General features: G+C 47.7%; 1 protein-coding gene and 1 pseudogene across 5 annotated transcripts in view; both read left to right on the plus strand.

Annotated features, from left to right (window-relative positions):
• Positions 1-20,509, plus strand: part of LOC110534616 (oocyte zinc finger protein XlCOF7.1-like) — a 1,104,347-nt gene that overhangs the window by 129,793 nt on the left and 954,045 nt on the right. Inside the window, exons 1-2 of one of the 5 annotated variants that reach the window (XM_036934455.1) lie at positions 7,786-8,447; positions 9,783-9,877. The exons of the other annotated variants lie outside the window; for them this stretch is intronic. Of the exons in view, the coding sequence (XP_036790350.1) occupies positions 8,165-8,447; positions 9,783-9,877 (378 nt within the window). The 5' untranslated portion in view covers positions 7,786-8,164. Of the gene's footprint in view, positions 1-7,785; positions 8,448-9,782; positions 9,878-20,509 lie in introns of those variants that run through there. 5 annotated transcript variants of the gene reach the window in all.
• LOC110534730 lies at positions 12,300-14,144 on the plus strand (annotated as a pseudogene).

Raw genomic sequence — 20,509 nt, forward strand, 5'->3', positions numbered from 1 at the left:
TCAGGTTGGATGGGGAGCGTCACTGCACAGCTATTTTAAGGTCTCACCAGAGACGTTCGATCGATCGGGTTTAAATCTGGGCTCTGGCTGGGCCACAAGGACATTCAGAAACTTGTCCCGAAGCCACTCCTGCGCTGTCTTGGCTGTGTACTTAGGATCGTTGTCCTGCTGGAAGGTGAACCTTCGCCCCCAGTCGGAGGTCCTGAGCGCTCTGGAGCAGGTTTTCATCAAGGATCTCTGTACTTTGGTCCGTTCATCTTTCCCTCTCCTGACTAGTCTCCCAGTCCCTGAAAAACATTCCCACAGCATGATGCTGCCACCACCATGCTTCACAGTGGGGATGGTGCCAGGTTTCGCCCAGACGTGACGCTTGGCATTCAAGTCAAAGAGTTCAATCTTGGTTTCATCTGACCAGAGAATCTTGTTTCTCATGGTCTTTTGTGCCTTTTGGTAAACTCCAAGCGGGCTGTCCTGTGACTTTTACTGAGGAGTTGTCACGAACCTCGCCGAGGTTGGTGCCTCTTCCTGTTCGGGCGGTGCTCGGCGGTCGTCGTCGCCGGCCTATTAGCTGCCATCGATTCCCTTTCCGTTTGTTTTGGGTTATTGGTTAATTGGGTACACCTGTTTTGTATTAGGATTTGTTTGTAGGGTATTTAAGGGCACTAGGCCCGCTGGGTATTTGTGCGGGCTTGTTTTTGTTACTCTGTGTTTTGTTGGTGTGATTTATTATTGTATTTATTCTCCGGACTGTTTAGTCCTGTTGTTGTTTTGGACTAGCAACGTATTTACGCCCTGTGTGTTGGCGTGACTGTTTTTGTTGCGCTGGGGAATAAATCTGAGGAAAACGACTGAACCCTGCTCTCTGCGCCTGATTCCACCCACCACACCTAGTAGATCGTAACAGAAGCCCGCACCACCTGAAATGGAGTCAGCAGGAGCAGCGACCACTCCTCTCCCCACTATGGAGGAGCGCGTTCATCACCATACAGCTGTCCTCCATCGGATTGGTACCGCGATGGACCAGATGATGGAGAGGATGGAACGATGGGAGCGGAGTGGTCTCCCGACATCTACCCCAGCTCCCCCACTCCCGACACCACCTACTCCACCTACATCGTCCTCTGGGTCCGGCGCACTACGTCTCTCCCCCCCGAGGGAGTACGATGGAGCGGCTGCTGGGTGCCAGGGATTTTTGCTCCAGCTGGAGCTCTACCTGGCTACCGTGCGTCCGGCTCCCTCGGGTGAGGAGAGTGTGAGCCTCCTCGTCTCCTGTTTAACGGGCAGGGCCCTGGACTGGGCTAACGCAGTCTGGAACAGTCCAGACTCAGCTCGGGACAACTACCTGGAGTTCACTCGCCGTTTCCGAGCAGTGTTCGATCATCCACCAGAGGGTAAAGCAGCGGGTGAGCGACTGTTCCACCTCAGACAGGAGACGAGGAGCGCGCAGGACTTCGCGTTGGAGTTTAGGACCCTAGCTGCTGGTGCTGGGTGGAATGACAGGGCCCTGATGGACCATTACCGGTGTAGTCTCCGGGAGGACGTCCGCCGGGAGCTGGCTTGCAGGGACACAACTCTCTCCCTGGATGAACTAATAGACATGTCTATTCGATTGGACAACCTGCTAGCTGCCCGCGGGCGTTCAGAAGGGGTCCTGTTAATTCCACCGTCCAGCTCTCCCACTCCCACTCCGATGGAGTTGGGAGGAGCTGCATCTAGGGGGATCAGAGGGGGCTCCTCCTGCTCCTATTGTGGACGGAGAGGACACACTTCGGACCGGTGTTGGAGGAGTTCCTCTGGGAGTCGAGATGGTCGGCAGAGCGCTCCTCGGCCACCCCAGGTGAGTAAGCACCAAACTCACCCAGAGCTCCCTGTTGGTCACATGTTTTTGTTAATTTTTTTCCCTGCATTTTTCCCCTCTCTTCAGCATAAGGCGCTAGTCGATTCAGGCGCAGCTGTGAGCTTTATGGATCGTGGACTCGCCCGTAAATTGGGTATTCCGTTAGTGCAGATAGACCCACCTGTCCCCGTGCACTCCTTAGATAGCCGACCGCTAGGGTCAGGGCTGGTCAGGGAGGCCACGATTCCGCTGGACATGGTAACGCAGGGGAATCATAGGGAGAGGATCAGTTTCTACCTTATTGATTCACCTGGGTTTCCGGTGGTGTTGGGGGTTCCCTGGCTGGCTATTCACAATCCCCTTATTTCCTGGAAACAGGGGGCTCTTAAGGGGTGGTCAGACGAGTGTTCAGAGAGGTGTTTAGGAGTTTCCATCGGTGCCACGACGGTGGAGAGTCCAGACCAGGTTTCCACCGTGCGCATTCCCCCAGAATATGCCGATTTGGCTATCGCTTTTAGTAAGAGGAAAGCGACCAAATTACCACCCCATCGACGGTGGGATTGCGTGATAAACCTCCTGGAGAACGCTGCACTTCCCCGGAGTCATGTGTACCCACTGTCACAGGAGGAGACGCTGGCTATGGAAACATATGTCACGGAAGCTCTGAGACAGGGGTACATTCGGCCCTCCATGTCACCCGTCTCCTCGAGTTTCTTTTTTGTGAGGAAAAAGGAGGGAGGTCTGCGTCCGTGCATTGATTATCGAGGTCTCAATTCGATCACAGTGGGTTTTAGTTATCCGCTACCTCTCATCGCTACGGCGGTGGAATCATTCCACGGAGCGCGTTTCTTCACAAAACTGGACCTCAGGAGCGCGTATAATCTGGTGCGTATTCGGGGAGGAGACGAGTGGAAAACAGCGTTTAGTACCACATCAGGCCACTATGAGTACCTCGTCATGCCGTATGGGTTGAAAAATGCTCCAGCCGTCTTTCAATCCTTTGTAGATGAGATTCTCAGGGACTTGCACGGGCAGGGTGTGGTAGTCTATATTGATGACATCTTGATTTATTCTGCCACACGCGCCGCGCATGTTTCCCTGGTGCGCAAGGTTCTTGGGCGACTGCTGGAGCATGACCTATACGTCAAGGCTGAAAAATGTGTGTTTTCCAAACCAGCCGTTTCCTTCCTGGGTTATCGCATTTCCAGCTCGGGGATGATGATGGAGTGTGACCGCGTTAATGCCGTGCGTAATTGGCCGACTCCGACCACGGTAAAGGAGGTGCAGCGGTTTTTAGGGTTTGCCAATTACTACCGGAGGTTTATCCGGGGTTTTGGCCAAGTAGCGGCGCCCATTACCTCACTGCTGAAGGGAGGGCCGGTGCGTTTGCGGTGGTCAGCAGAGGCTGATGGAGCCTTCAACCAGTTGAAGGCACTGTTCACTGGGGCTCCCGTGTTGGCGCATCCGGACCCTTCGTTAGCATTCATAGTGGAGGTGGATGCGTCCGAGGCTGGGGTTGGAGCCGTGCTGTCTCAGCGCTCGGGTACGCCACCGAAGCTCCGTCCCTGCGCTTTCTTTTCTAAGAAGCTGGGTCCGGCAGAGCGGAACTATGATGTGGGGGACCGGGAGTTACTAGCTATGGTAAAGGCCCTGAAGGTGTGGAGACACTGGCTAGAGGGGGCTAAACACCCTTTTCTCATCTGGACTGATCACCGTAATCTGGAGTATATTCGTGCAGCGAGGAGACTGAATCCGCGCCAGGCTAGGTGGGCCATGTTCTTTACACGTTTTAGATTTACGATCTCTTACAGACCAGGTTCCCTCAACACTAAGGCCGACGCGCTGTCCCGTCTCTATGACACTGAGGACCGGTCTATCGAACCCACTCCCATCCTTCCTGCTTCTCGGCTGGTGGCCCCAGTGGTATGGGAGGTGGACGCGGACATCGAGCGGGCGTTGAGGGTTGAACCTGCGCCTGCACAGTGTCCGACTGGCAGAAGTTACGTACCGCTTGGTGTTCGTGATAAGTTGATTCGGTGGGCTCACACACTACCGTCTGCGGGTCATCCGGGGATCGATAGGACAGTGCGGGGTCTTAGAGGGAAATACTGGTGGCCCACCTTAGCTAGGGACGTGAGGCTCTATGTCTCTTCCTGTTCGGTATGCGCCCAGAGTAAGGCTCCTAGGCACCTTCCTAGAGGGAAGTTACAGCCCCTCCCGATTCCACAACGGCCATGGTCCCATCTCTCGGTAGATTTCCTTACTGATCTTCCCCCATCTCAGGGGAACACTACCGTTTTGGTCGTTGTGGATCGGTTCTCTAAGTCCTGCCGTCTCCTCCCATTGCCTGGTCTCCCTACGGCCCTACAGACTGCAGAGGCTCTTTTTACCCACGTCTTCCGGCACTATGGGGTCCCAGAGGATATCGTCTCCGATCGGGGTCCCCAGTTCACATCTCGGGTTTGGAAGGCGTTTATGGAGCGTCTGGGGATCTCGGTCAGCCTTACCTCTGGTTATCACCCCGAAAGTAATGGGCAGGTGGAGAGAGTAAACCAGGAAGTGGGCAGGTTTCTGAGGTCGTATTGCCAGGACCGGCCAGGAGAATGGGCAAGGTACGTCCCATGGGCAGAGTTAGCCCAGAATTCTCTTCGGCATTCGTCCACGAATATGTCGCCATTCGAATGTGTACTGGGTTACCAGCCGGTCCTGGCTCCGTGGCATCAGAGTCAGACCGAGGCTCCTGCGGTGGAGGAGTGGGTACAGCGCTCTAGAGAGACCTGGCGGGCAGTCCAGGATTCTCTCAGGCAGGCCAGTGAACGGCAGAAGAGAGACGCTGACCGCCACCGCAGTGAGGCCCCGGTGTTCGCACCAGGGGACAGGGTCTGGCTCTCGACCCGAAACCTGTCCCTCCGCCTGCCCTGCCGGAAGCTGGGGCCGCAGTGTGTGGGGCCATTTAAAGTCCTGAGGAGGATAAACGAGGTGTGTTATAGATTGCAACTTCCCTCTTATTATCGTATTAACCCCTCGTTTCATGTGTCTCTCCTCAGGCCGGTGGTAGCTGGTCCCCTACAAGACAGTGAGGTGCCGGAGGTCCCTCCACCCCCTCTGGACATCGAGGGGTCCCCGGCGTACACAGTACGAGCTATTCTGGACTCGAGACGCCGGGTGAGGGGCCTGCAGTACCTCGTGGACTGGGAGGGGTACGGTCCGGAGGAGAGGTGCTGGGTACCGGGGAGGGACATTTTAGATCCCTCCCTCTTGAGGGATTTCCATCGCCTCCACCCGGATCGCCCTGCGCCTCGTCCTCCGGGTCGTCCTCGAGGCCGGGGTCGGCGCGCTGCGGGAGCCGCGCGTCAGGGGGGGGGTACTGTCACGAACCTCGCCGAGGTTGGTGCCTCTTCCTGTTCGGGCGGTGCTCGGCGGTCGTCGTCGCCGGCCTATTAGCTGCCATCGATTCCCTTTCCGTTTGTTTTGGGTTATTGGTTAATTGGGTACACCTGTTTTGTATTAGGATTTGTTTGTAGGGTATTTAAGGGCACTAGGCCCGCTGGGTATTTGTGCGGGCTTGTTTTTGTTACTCTGTGTTTTGTTGGTGTGATTTATTATTGTATTTATTCTCCGGACTGTTTAGTCCTGTTGTTGTTTTGGACTAGCAACGTATTTACGCCCTGTGTGTTGGCGTGACTGTTTTTGTTGCGCTGGGGAATAAATCTGAGGAAAACGACTGAACCCTGCTCTCTGCGCCTGATTCCACCCACCACACCTAGTAGATCGTAACAGGAGTGGCTTCCGTCTGGCCACTCTACCATAAAGGCCTGATTGGTGGAGTGCTGCAGAGATGGTTGTCCTTCTGGAAGTTTCTCCCATCTCCACAGAGGAACTCTGGAGCTCTGTCAGAGTGACCATCGAGTTCTTGGTCACCTCAGGTTCTCCACTGATTACTCTGTTTGGCCGGGTGGCCAGCTCTAGGAAGAGTCTTGGTGGTTCCAAACTTCTCCCATTTAAGAATGATGGAGGCCACTGTTTTTGGGGACCTTCAATGCTGCAGACATTTTTTGGTACCCTTCCCAGATCTGTGCCTCGACACAATCCTGTCTCGGAGCACTACGGACAATTCCTGTTGGCTCTCCACAACCGACTGGCCGGTCCTCAGCGGGGTTCCATCCAGAAGGGGTCTCCCCCTTCCCTGGAGAACGGAGCTGTTCTCGACCCAACCAACCAGCCATGGAGATACGTTACTCGCCGTGGAAGTCAAAGACGGCAGCCTCTAGAAATGGGTTTCCTTGGAGATGTTGATCCCGGACCCGACACAGCTTTGCCGCCCTGGATCCAGAGGTTCCAGCGCCGCCGCCTTTGGGGGTTTGCCATTCAAGATCGGATCCGGAGGTACCTATGTCTTTGTCCTCAGTTCTGTCTCCCTCTCCGGTGACATCTACCTCGGGTTCAGATCCTCGGGGGCTCCCACCCGCATCAAACCGTGAGGCTGCCTGAGAGACCTACCCATTTGACATCGCCAGCTGTCATCATAAGCAGCTCTATGGTGGGAAACATCTCGGTTCCCAGGGCAAAAACCCTGTGCAACCCAGGAGCACGAGTACAGAACATCACAAGGCTGCTTCCGACTGTTCTACGACAGATGCCGGTAGCTGACACTGTCGTAGTCCATGTGGGGTCAAACGACATCAGGAGGGCTAGCTTGGAATATCTGAAAATTGATTTTAAAGAACTGATTTTAGCATTTAAAAGACTAAAAAAAACAGCCAATCAGGTGCCACAGAATGACTTTTGCAGTTGGCTCAGAACAGGGCAGCACGGCTGGCCCTTAAAAGTACATGGAGAGCTAACATTAATGACATGCATGTCAATCTCTCATGGCTCAAAGTGAAAGAGAGATTGACTTCCTCATTACTTGTTTTTGTCTGTTTTAAAATCCAAGCGCACAGCTCGGACACCCATGCATACCCCACAAGACATGCCACAAGAGGTCTCTTCACAGCCCCCAAGTCCAGAACAGACTGGGAGGCGCACAGTACTACATAGAGTAATAGCTACACGGGCCCCAGGATACACAGTGTATTGTGAATTCTGTAATGAATGTATTGTAATGTAAAATTATATAACCGCCTTAATTTTGCCAGACCCCAGGAAGAGTAGCTGCTGTCTTGGCAGGAACTAATGGGGATCCATAATATGCAAATGGAAACGAGATATATCTGAGCTAAGGGTCCAAATACTGTGAATACTTTTAGAGAGATGGTAAACATAGGCTACTTACTTGTTATAGCCTTTCACATCTCCTGTTTCTGATGTACAAGTACACCCCTGGACAAGACGGGCTAAGGCCCTATTGCAGGGCCCTAGCCCGAATCTAGCTCCTTAATGCTGAGTGCCAAGCGGAGACGCATCAGGGCCCGTTTTTACAGTCTTTGGTATGACTCGGCCAGGGATTGAACTCACAATCTTCCAATCTCAGGGCAGACACTAACCATAAGGCCACTGAGTTGATCAGACTATAACAAGGACAGTCCCTATATGCCGCACACCTATGGCAGTGGTAGAAACAGTTAACCTTGTTCAGTCGTCCGTTATTATTATTTTTTTTTATTTTTGGGTGGGCCCTAAGTGTCAGCCCGAACAGTCCCTGATATTCCCTGCCCTGCAGTGAGAAGAGAGGAGGGTCAGAGGAAATCTTTTGGAAAACAGGATCAGACATGGGGACATTCCAATGTTACTTAATGGCTCCCTTGATGTGATATGTAGTGTAAAGATGCATTTAAAAAAATCTTTCTCTTTTATCCCTTCTGGTTGAGGTCTCATCAAGGATATGTACTCTACTGAGAGCATCATCAAGCCATTCTTTAGGGTATGGACAGGCCTCAAGCTGTCTACATTTTCATAGCCTAATTTTCAACATATGTTTTTCAACATATGTTTTACTTATTTTCTACTCTTCTTGCTAACACACTGTTCTTTATAAACACGTCTGCTCACAGCTTTAAAAAAAACTGATCATAGGAGATTTGATGTAATGTAATAAGCAGTACCGTATTTCAAAGAACAGCACGCACACCTTTTTCATTTAACTACACCCTTCCAGCTATGACGCCAACCAATAAGATCATTTCTCTTAAGTAAACGGAAGGGAACAAGGACCTAGAACGATTTCGATGTTATCGTTGTTATTGTGATCTAGACGTTTATTAACACCCTGGAACACAAAATATGATTAATTTAACTTCACAGCATCACACACTTACCCCAGGTAGTCTTTAATTCGCGCTGGAGAAAGGAATTGGTTCATATATGTTATCTAGCTAACTGCTAACAATGGCTGACTATATGGTTTTTCACACTCAAATAGCCTCCATCATGGAGGAGCTAGCCAATGCAGCCGTGGCAGATATCTGTAAACTCGTAGACGACGACTATGCAGTGTTTCGTTTGGAAATAACTCAAAGCCAGAAAGAAAACAGGGCATTGCGGAGGAAACTAGAGCTACTGGAACTGAAGGTGGCACGGGAGCGGGAAGAGAGGACAACGAGAGAGCGCGTCCTCGCCAGTCGTCCCAGTAGTGTCAAGATCCTCGACCGATACAGAGGAATGACAAGAGGTACATTCTGCAGAAGGCCCCCATTCCCCTCTGCGCATGTGTTCAGATGTGTTACAGAATTGGGTCTTTATCAGTTTTTGGATAGTATACCATACTTCCCCTGATTACAAGGCTATCTTGCACATATTTTTATTTAACCAGCCAGGTCAATTAAGAACAAATTCTTCTTGCACAAAGATTCTTTATTGAATTTCCTATTGTCATACTCAATTTTTAAAAAGTAATGCATGGAACATAATCAATCAATAAATAGTGTATTAACAAGTTATGAGAAGTTACCTTACATCCAGGGCCAGATTACCGAATAGGCATTAATAGGCTCTATTTTAATTTCACCTGACCAAAGCACCGGTTCCATTCCAAGTGCCAATGCCATGTAGCAAACTCCAGGCATTTACATTTGTTGCTTGTCATATTAATCAGGCTGTAATACACAATGAATTGATATATACAGCCTGAAACTAAATGGGATGGGCATTGACATTTTTTGACTGTTGGAGTACTCGCATGCTTTTTTTTTGGGGGGGGGGGGGATATTTTTAGAACACAAGGAAAAATGTGTGCATTTATCTATATGCCAACAGATTGCAACAATGCCTAATTTATCATAACCATTAGAGATAAAGTCCGAATTGCTAAATTGCCCCGTATATATTCAGTCATTTAAAAAGCAAGCTCAATTTAAGATTAATTTATTGAAACTGTAATATCAACTGGTAGTAACTGGATTGTTCTCAATCCTCCCCTGATTCAGAATATACCATTTTCATTATCCTGGCATGCTTGGTTCAATAGCTATTGACGATGAAAAACTAATATCCAGTATAAAACTAATTTTACCTCAGTGCCAAACTGAACCATACCACCTACCAGCTCTCTGAAAAGTTGGGTAAACAATACTTTCCAGTCTATATTTTGTCTCAAATTTCACAGCTGCTAGAGTAAGTTTAAATGTATAGTATGTACATTTACACAATTTTGCAAGAATTTGTTTCAGGCTGTAAATACCAATTAATTGTGTATTACAGGCTTATTAATCAGAATAATTTGTTGAATAACATGAAATAGAGTTCTATGGCCACGCACACCAGTGGTGGGTTTGTCATCAAAATGAGAATGTGGTGGGTTTGTCGTTGAAATGAGAATGCATGTGCAGAAAATAACCCCATGCCCTACTGTAAAGTATGGTGGTGGATCTTTGGTCCTGGAGCCCTTTAACGTCAACGGCATAATGAACTTTACACAGTTGTAGACAATGTCAATAGTGTACAATATAGCGTTGAGCATTGACAGTACCTAACCTAACCAACTCTTTTCCTCCAATCACTCTCTCAGGTGAAGGACATCTCACTAGAGGCCACAGGAGCTTTGTGAAGCCAGCTATAGATGAGGGGAGTGGAACCTCAACCCAGCACGTTATCATGATAGAGGTTAGTGTCATAGTGTAACATGAAAAATTACAGTACGTCAAATGTGGCCCATTAATTAATTTCAGAAAGGCTTCCCTCAGCTATTCAGTCATGTACATCCTCATGTATCTGCCATAGGGGAGTTTGTGAGACTTCCCTATGACATTGTTATCCAATTCAACTCATGTACCGATATTAACCTCCTCTCTTGTCTCAGTCTGCAGATGGAGAAGCTGCAGGTCCTGGGGTCAAGCAGGAGAGGTCTGAAGGAGAGGTCCCACAACACAGAAGAGACATCGAGATTGGAGCGCCCCCTGTTGCCACGGAGAACCGCGCCGACACGCCCCAACCCAGGCCCTGCCGCAGCATCACAGAGGTCAGTATAATTCAGAAGACCGTCTTCAAGTCAGAGACAGACACAGAGACTTTAAACACAAAGGCTCTTGCACACAGGATCTGACCACAGATCAGACCCTGAGAGACTGGGCTTTCCTGCTCCTGGCTCAGAGTATTTACTTTACGGTAACCCGAGCATGAGGACGATTCAATCCCATTGGGACCCTGACAACATGCCCTTGGGTTTAGAGACACAGACCTACCTGTCAAGAGAGGACTGGAACCAGTACAGTAGTAGTGTATAGGAACCAAACAGTGGTGAAATCCTTCATCTGTACCCAGTGTCATATGCGCTTTACCCAAGCTGGCCATCTGAAGAGGCACCAGATGGTCCACACAGGAGAAATCCTACAGCTGGCCCCAGTGTGAGAAGAGGTTCTTCCAACAGCACCAACTGAAGAGGCACCAGATGGTCCACACAGGAGAAAGGCCATTCGGTGGTACACACTGCGGGAAGAGGTTCTCAGAGAGGTGCTACCTCACGATACACCAGCAGAAAAACCATTCCACTCTGCTGCTGGCATAAACCACGTTTCCATCCACAGATGACAATCATGGCAGCTGTGATGGACAAATATAAATATTCTTGTTCGTTGCCATAATAATCTCATAATGTGGATAGCCTACCTCCACTGTATCTGAGAGCTGTTGTCTAGAGCGCAGGTACCAAGACCAGAGTAGGTACATTTGCTATTTAACGCAAGGGTTTGTGACAAAACGGTAGAGTTGAAAATGTGATGGAAACATTGAATGGAAATACTATACTTTTGATGTTTATTCTGTACATGAAGACTTAAGCGAAAAGGTATGTTTTGTGTGCACTACGTCATCAAGCACTGAATTTGACCTGCAACAAGTCTGTTTGGTGGAAACATACCTCTGGTGGGAACATCCGCATATTTTCTTGAAAATCTGTCATCGGTTGAATGGATACCCAGCTATAGAAAGTAACCATTCCACTCGATAGCTTCTGACGTTTAGATCAAACCCTGCATTAAAGACAAAGATTAATTTTCATTGTTTTCAGCAGAAAAAAATTGACATTCATTTGTAATAAAGACAGTAACAGAATCAGTGTTGAATCAGTATTCCTGGGTAGAATATTGCATCCAGACATTGTGTGATATATATATATATATATATATATATATATATATATATATATATATATATATATCAGGCATATATAAGCCTAAAAAGTCTGTTACATATTGAGTTTGTACTGAGTATGATGTGTTTCATTACTTCCATTCAACTACTTCATTATATATACTGTATATAAGGCATATAGAATGGGGTCCTAAATTATTGACACTCTTGATAAACTATAGTATTTTCCCTGATATTTATCAAGGGTGCCAATCATTTTGCAGTTACATTTACATGTACAGGAATTTGACTTTGTGAAATTGTATAGGACTCAAACATAGTGGGGATGGGTAAACACTCCATGTTGAAATTGTGTTTATTATCTGTGTGTACGTAGCTGAGGGAGTGTATGTCTGTGTAATCTGTATCACCTCTCATCCAGGAGGAGGAGGGTCCAGAGGTGCTGCTGGTGAAGGAGGAGGGTCTGGGGAACCCTGAGGGGACCATGGTCATGGAGGACAACCAGACTACACCTCCTCCTGAACCCACAGAGGAACCAGCTGAGCAGCACAGGACCACACACAGTCTCACTGAGGTGAGCCCACTGTGAACTACTGTCCGAATGGTATTAGGTCAGGGCCAGTATCCACAAAGTGTCTCAGAGCAGGAGTGCTGATCTAAGATATACTTATATTCATTATGATCTAAAAGGCAAAACTGATCCTAGATCAGCACCTCTCCTCAGACTCTTTGTGGATACTGGCCCAGGTCTTGATTCGTTGTCTTAAGTGCGGGACCATGCCTCTTGAATGATCCAATCATTAGTGTCAAGTAATAAAATCAACTAACATGTTTGCATAATAATCATAGCAATCCCTCATTGCCCAACCAGAAGATGCTTCATAGCAGGGTTCTCATATCAGATTTCTTGATCCAACATCCTCTCACTCTGTATCTCTTACAGTCAGTAGACATGGAGGATGGGAAGCCTGATCTGCTGCTGGTCAAAGAGGAGACAATAGAAGACGGACCAGAGAGCATTGACCTGCTGAGTGGACTAAAGATGGGGGAGCAAGGTAAGGGAGAAATACATATAACCTACATACAGTAATAGAGCTTCAATAGGAATAGTGATGCACCGGGTTACTATTCTTTCTTAATTTTCTTCATTCATAAAATTAAATCAATACAATGTATGTTTAGTTACCAAAACACACACATTATAATGTATGAACTTCACCAGGTAATTGACTCAAGATATGGAGAATGGTAGAATTCTCTGCCATGTTTTTGAAGTCTATTTTATAACCTGTTGCTGCAGGTGGTTGGCTGGAGGCTAACAGAGGAGACTGGGCGACCATCTTAGATTTCCAGACCCAGACCGGTGCAGCCAAAGGCCCAGGGGATGACATCACTGAGCAGGCCAGGACCAGAGGCGACATAGTGGAGGTCAGTGGATGGGACAGCGTCTTCAACTCTGGGCTGGGGAACAACGCTGTTAACCACAACCAGAAACAGACAGTTGAACACAAAACAACAACAAACAAACTTAGTCTCCATGACAACAGACTGGCTGAGACCAGGGCGAGGCGTAGATTTGGTCCGCGGGGACGGGGAGGTGTCAGTATGCGGCGGGAGAGAACAGACTCGGCTAGCGATGCTCCATCCTGCTCCTATAGTTGTGATTCAGAGATACTGATGGCGCCAGGTGCTACCTTCAGCCTGCCTTCTATAGGATCTATGAACTGGAACATGGACCCTCCGAACACAGAGACACTTCCTGGCCTTCATCCTCCTCACACTCTCCTAATGTTAAACCAGACCTCAGACAATGCCAGTGCCTCAACACTAAATGGCTACACAAGCCCATTGACAAATGACAGTAGTGGTAACTCTATCAGTAGATCCGGTGGAAAAGAGAAGCGCTTTCCGTGTTCATTCTGTGGGAAAGCCTTCAGTTTCCCCAAACAGGTGGAGATCCACCAGAGGATGCACACGGGGGAGAAACCATTCAGCTGCCACCTGTGCCGGGCTAGTTTCTCCGACTCTTCCAACCTAAAGAGGCACCAGAGGATGCACACGGGGGAGAAACCGTTCAGCTGCCATGTGTGCCAGGCTAGTTTCTCACACTCATTCAACCTGAAAAGGCACCAGAGGGTCCACACAGGGGATAAATCCTACAGCTTCCCCAGTGTGAGAAGAGGTTCTCCCACCAGCACCAGCTGAAGATGTATCTGAAGGTCCACATGGGAGAAAGACCATTCGCCTGTACGCACTGTGGGAAGAGGTTCTCAGAGAGAAGCTACCTCAGGATACACCAACAGGAAATGCACACGGCCCATGAATAGTGTATAGTAACATGTAGTAGTACTAGCTAGTTTGTAGTTAATTCTATTGGTTTTGGATGTATAGGGAACTGGATGAGGTGAACTGAGGAAAGAATGAGTGTGATGAGGCAGAGTAGATGATATGGTGATGGTTGGTGTTTTGATGTCTGTAAAATTGCTTAATTGATGGGTCCAACCCTGACTGCATGTCCCATTAGGTTGATACTTGTGTTTTATAGTGAGATAATGGAGTGCCTTAATTCACATTTACTTGACATAAAGTAGTGAAGATGTGTGTAATGTTGAACCTTTTCCAAAGTATTCAAACATGTATTTTATTAAAGTGAGGGTACCAGATTTACATTAAGGTAAAGTGTTAGTGAAAAGTATCATGTATCGTTTTGTGCAATACAAGTACTGAACGTCACATTATGTGAGTGTATGACCATCTTGTTGACATTAAATACAAAATTGACTCTGTGCTGACTGACTTAGTTATTTTTGTATCATTGCAGGGACTGAGTTTCCCTTGTCTCAGTCGAACAAAAAACGTAATACGTAATTATTGAATCAACACATATGCCAATTTTTTAAATAATAAACTCCAATGGTGCTATAATGTTCGGTACTTGATTCAGTGTTAGAGATGGCTTGACCGTTGTTAACATTTTTTTTTATATCATGTCATGTTTCTGTGTGTACAGCAGAGTTTCTAACATACCAAAAACCAGGGATAGATGGCAGTATTTGCGCAAAACTGAAACCGCGAACCACCACATTCAACCCCAGTAAAGTGACCCGGAACATGGATGAGTACAAACAGACCAGCTTCAAACTCCGTACGGCAATCAAAGAAGCAAAAAGTCAGAACAGGGACAAAGTGTAGTTGCAATTCATCGGCTAGGACACAAGACGCACGTGACAGGGACTGTTAACTCTTAAATGGCTGACAGCCGGACGGCATCCCAAGCCGCGTCCTCAGAGCATGTGCAGACCAGCTGGCTGGAGTTTTTACGGACATATTCAATCTGTCTCTATCCTTGTCTGCCGTCCCCACATGCTTCAATTATTCCACTATTATTCTTGTACCCAAGCAAGCCAAGGTAACTGAACTAAATGACTATCGCACCATAGCATTCACTTCTGTCACCATGAAGTGCTTAGAGAGGCTAGTCAAGGGCCATATCACCACGACCTTACTGCCCCAACAGATTCACAGATGACGCAATCACCATCGCACTAGAAAAACTGCCCTATCCCACCTGAACAAGAGGAATACTGACTACAGCTCAGCTTTCAACACTGTAATTCCCTCAAAGCTCGTCACCTTGAACTCATCCCTGTGTAACTTGGACCTGGACTTCCTGACAGGCTGACCGCAGTTGGTGAGGACCACCTGGTACAGTAACTGCACCACCCTCAACCACATGGCTCTTCCGAGAGTGGTGTGGTCAGCCCAACGCACGCCTCTGGCCCTCCAGGTCATTTATACCACTCTGTGTCGATGGAAGGCCAAGAAGATCATTAGGGACCTCAGCCAACCGAGCCATGGACTGTTCACTCTACTACCGTCTGGCAGATGGTACAGGGGCATCAGAGCCAGAACCAATAGGCTCCGTGATGGCTTCTAACACCAAGCTGTTGAACAGCCGTCACTAGCTGTCTGCCTGTCCAGTACTCTGTCCTGCACCGAATAAACTTTTTTTTGCACACATACTCCCAATCACTCACATAAAATACACACACACAAGCTCTTTCTCTCTCACACACACACACACACACACACACACACACATACATACATACATACACACACACACACACACACACACAGTCAATGCTGTTGTCCCATGTACAGTTGAAGTCGGAGGTTTACATACACCTTAGCCAAATACATTTAAACTCAGTTTTTCACAATTCCTGACATTTAATCCTTGTAAACATTCCCGGTCTTAGGTCAGTTAGGATCACCACTTTATTTTAAGAATGTGAAATGTCAGAATAATAGTGGAGAGAATGATTTATGTAAGCTTTTATTTCTTTCATCACATTCCCAGTGGGTCAGTAGTTTACATACACTCAATTAGCATTTGGTAGCATTGCCTTTAAATTGTTTCACTTGGGTCAAATGTTTTGAGTAGCCTTCCAGAAGCTTTCCACAATAATTTGGGTGAATTTTGGCCCATTCCTCCTGACAGAGCTGGTGTAACTGAGTCAGGTTTGTAGGCCTCCTTGCTCGCGCACACATTTTCAGTTCTGCCCATATATTTTCTAGAGGATTGAGGTCAGAGCTTTGTGATGGCCACTCCAATACCTTGACTTTGTTGGCCTTAAGCCATTTTGCCACAACTTTGGAAGTATGCTTGGGGTCATTGTCCATTTGGAAGACCCATTTGCGACCAAGCTTTAACTGATGCCTTGAGATATTGCTTCAATATATCCACATTACTTTACCTCCTCGTGATGCCATCTATTTTGTGAAGTGCACCAGTCCCTCCTGCAGCAAAGCGCCCCACAACATGATGCTGCCACCCGCGTGATTCACGGTTGGGATGGTGTTCTTCGGCTTGCAAGCCGCCCCCTTTTTCCTCCAAACATAACGATGGTCATTATGGCCAAACAGTTCCATTTTTATTTCATCAGACCAGAGGACATTTCTCCAAAAAGTACGATATATGCAGTTGCAAACCATAGTCTGGCTTTTTTTATGGCGGTTTTGGAGCAGTGGCTTCTTCCTTGCTGAGCGGCCTTTCAGGTTATGTCGCTATAGGACTCGTTTTACTGTGGATATAGATACTTTTGTACCTGTTTCCTCCAGCATCTTCACAAGATCCTTTGTTGTTGTTCTGAGATTGATTTGCACTTTTCGATCCAAAGTATTTTCATCTCTAGGAGACAGAACGCGTCTCCTTCCTGAGCGGTATGACGGCTGCGTGGTCCCATGGTGTTTATACTTGCGTACTATTGTTTGTACAGATGAACATGGTACCTTCAGGCGTTTGGAAATTGCTCCCAAGGATGAACCAGAGTTGTGGAGGTCTACAATTCTTTTTCTGAGGTCTTGGCTGATTTCATTTGATTTTCCCATGATGTCAAGCAAAGAGGCACTGAGTTTGAAGGTAGGCCTTGAAATACATCCACAGGTACACCTCCAATTGACTCAAATTATATCAATTAGCCTATGAGAAGCTTCTAAAGCCATGACATAAATGCCCCTTCAGATCCTCAAAGTTATACTATTATATATTGAGAGCATTTTGACTGGCTGCATCACCACTTGGTATGGCAACTGCACTGCTCTCGATCGCAAGGCGCTACAGAGGGTGGTGTAGATGGCCCAGTACATCACTGGGGCCAAGCTTCCTGCCATCTTGGCAGGAAGCGGTGTCAGAGGAAGGGACGGAAAATTGTCAAAGACCCCAGCCACAGACTATCGCACAGCAAGCGGTACCAGAGCGCCAATTCTGGGACCAAAAGGCACCTGAACAGCTTCTAGCCCCAAGTCATAAGACTGCTAAACAAGACTGCTAAAAAGCTTATCAAATGGCTACCCAGATTATTGCATTGACCCTTTATTGCACTGACTCTATGCACACTCGCTGGACTCTACCCACACACATACTTACACTCGCAACACACACACTACCTATGCTCACACACACATGCATATTGACGCCACACACACTGCTGCTACTCTTTTTAATATCTATCCTGATTGCCTAGTCACCTAGCCCCTACCTACATGTACAAATTACCTCAAACATATTGAACAAAAATATTAAAACACAACAAGCAACAATTTAATAGATTTGACTGAGTTACAGTTCAGTTCAGTCAATTGAAATAAATAAATTAGGCCCTAATCTATGGATTTCACATGACTGGGCAGGGGCACAACCATGGGTGGGCCTAGGAGGGCATAGGCCCACCCACTGGGGAGCTAGGCCCAGCCAATCAGAATTATTATTAAACCGGATGTGGAGGTCCTGGGCTGTCAAATCAAATTTGATTTGTCACATACACATGGTTAGCAGATGTTAATGCGATTGTAGCGAAATGCTTGTGCTTCTAGTTGCAACAATGCAGTAATAACCAACGAGTAATCTAACCTAACAAATCCACAACTACTACCTTATACACACGGGTGTAAAGGGATAAAGAATATGTACATAAAGATATATGAATGAGTGATGGTACAGAATGGCATAGGCAAGATGCAGTAGATGGTATCGAGTACAGTATATACATATGAGATGAGTAATGTAGGGTATGTAAACATATTAAGTGGCATAGTTTAAAGTGGCTAGTGATACATGTATTACATAAAGATGCAGTAGATGATATAGAGTACAGTATATACATATACATATGAGATGAGTCATGTAGGGTATGTAAACATTAAGTGGCATTGTTAAAAGTGGCTAGTTATACTTTTTTTTACATCAATTCCATCAATTTCCATTATTAAAGTGAGCTGGAGTTGAGTCAGTATGTTGGCAGCAGCCACTCAAAGTTAGTGGTGGCTGTTTAACAGTCTGATGGCCTTGAGATAGAAGCTGTTTTTCAGTCTCTCGGTCCCTGCTTTGATGCACCTGTACTGACCTCGCCTTCTGGATGATAACGGGGTGAACAGGCAGTGGCTCGGGTGGTTGTTGTCCTTGATGATCTTTATGGCCTTCCTGTGACATCAGGTCGTGTAGGTGTCCTGGAGGGCAGGTAGTTTGCCCCCGGTGATGCGTTGTGCAGACCTCACTACCCTCTGGAGAGCCTTACAGTTGTGGACGGAGCAGTTGCCGTACCAGCCGGTGATACAGCCCGACAGGATGCTCTCTCTCTGTAAATGTTTGTGAGTGTTTTGGTGACAAGCCGAATTTCTTCAGCCTCCTGAGGTTGAAGAGGCGCTGCTGCGCCTTCTTCACAACGCTGTCTGTGTGGGTGGACCAATTCAGTTTGTCCGTGATGTGTATGCAGAGGAACTTAAAACTTACTACCTTCTCCACTACTGTCCCGTCAATGTGGATAGGGGGGTGCTCCCTCTGCTGTTTCCTGAAGTCCACAATCATCTCCTTTATTTTGTTGACACCACACTCTGAGGGCCCTCACCTCCTCCCTGTAGGCCGTCTCGTCGTTGTTGGTAATCAAACCTACCACTGTAGTGTTGTCCGCAAACTTGATGATTGAGTTGGAGGTGTGCATGGCCACGCAGCCGTGGGTGGACAGGGAGTACAGGAGAGGGCTCAGAACGCACCCTTGTGGGGCCCCAGTGTTGAGGATCAGCGGGGTGGAGATGTTGTTACCTACCCTCACCACCTGGGGGCGGCCCGTCAGGAAGTCCAGTACCCAGTTGCACAGGGCAGGGTCGAGACCCAGGGTCTCGAGCTTGATGACGAGTTTGGAGGGTACTATGGTGTTAAATGCTGAGCTGTAGTCGATGAACAGCATTCTCACATAGGTATTCCTCTTGCGTCGTCTGTGGACCTATTGGGGCGGTAAGCAAATTGGAGTGGGTCTAGGGTGTCAGGTAGGGTGGAGGTGATATGGTCCTTGACTAGTCTCTCAAGGCACTTCATGATGACGGAAGTCAGGGCAGTAGTTGTTTAGCTCAGTTACCTTAGCTTTCTTGGGAACAGGAACAATGGTGGCCCTCTTGAAGCATGTGGGAACAGCAGACTGGGATAAGGGTTGATTGAATATGTCCGTAAACACACCAGCCAGCTGGTCTGCGCATGCTGTGAGGACGCGGCTGGGGATGCCGTCTGGGCCTGCAGCCTTGCGAGAATTAACATGTTTAAATGTTTTACTCACGGCTGCAGTGAAGGAGAGTTCGCAGGTTTTGGTAGCGGGCCGTATCAGTGGCACTGTATTGTCCTCAAAGCGGGCAAAAAAGTGACTTAGTCTGTCTGGGAGCAAGACATCCTGGTCCGCGACGGGGCTGGTTTTATTTTTGTAATCCGTGATTGACTGTAGACCCTGCCACATACCTCTTGTGTCTGAGCCGTTGAATTGCGACTCTACTCTGTCTATATACTGACGCTTAGCTTGTTGGATTGCCTTGCGGAGGGAATAGCTACACTGTTTGTATTCGGTCATGTTTCCGGTCACCTTGCCCTTGTTAAAAGCAGTGGTTCGCGCTTTCAGTTTCGAGCGAATGATGCCATCAATCCACGGTTTCTGGTTTGGGAATGTTTTAATCGTTGCTGTGGGTATAACATCTTCAATGCACTTTCTAATGAACTCGCTCACCGACTCAGCGTATTCGTCAATGTTGTTGTTGGACGCAATGCGGAACATATCCCAATCCACCTGATCGAAGCAGTCTTGAAGAGTGAAATCAGATTGGTCTGACCAGCGTTGAACAGACCTGAGCGCGGGAGCTTCTTGTATTAGTCTCTGTCTGTAGGCTGGAAGCAACAAAATGGAGTCGTGGTCAGCTTTTCCGAAAGGAGGGCGGGGGAGGGCCTTTTTTGCGTCGCGATCCAGGGTTTTACCAGCCCTGGTTGCGCAATCGATATGCTGATAGAATTTAGGGAGTCTTGTTTTCAGATTAGGCTTGTATATACGGCTGTGATTATAATTGAAGAGAATTCCCTTGGTAGATAATGCGGTCAACATTTGATTGTGAGGAATTCTAAGTAAGGTGAACAGAAGGACTTGAGGTCCTGTATGTTGTTATGATCACACCACGTCTCGTTTATCATAAGGCATACCCCCCCCCGCCCCTCTTCTTACCAGAAAGATGCTTGTTTCTGTCAGCACGATGCATGAAGAAACCAGCTGGCTGCACCGTCATGTTTACACATGGTCTGCGGTTGTGAGGTGAGTTGGACGTACTGCCAAATTC

The sequence above is a fragment of the Oncorhynchus mykiss genome, chromosome 10 (genome assembly GCF_013265735.2).
Source record: "Oncorhynchus mykiss isolate Arlee chromosome 10, USDA_OmykA_1.1, whole genome shotgun sequence".
In the NCBI taxonomy this organism is placed as follows: Eukaryota; Metazoa; Chordata; class Actinopteri; order Salmoniformes; family Salmonidae; genus Oncorhynchus; species Oncorhynchus mykiss.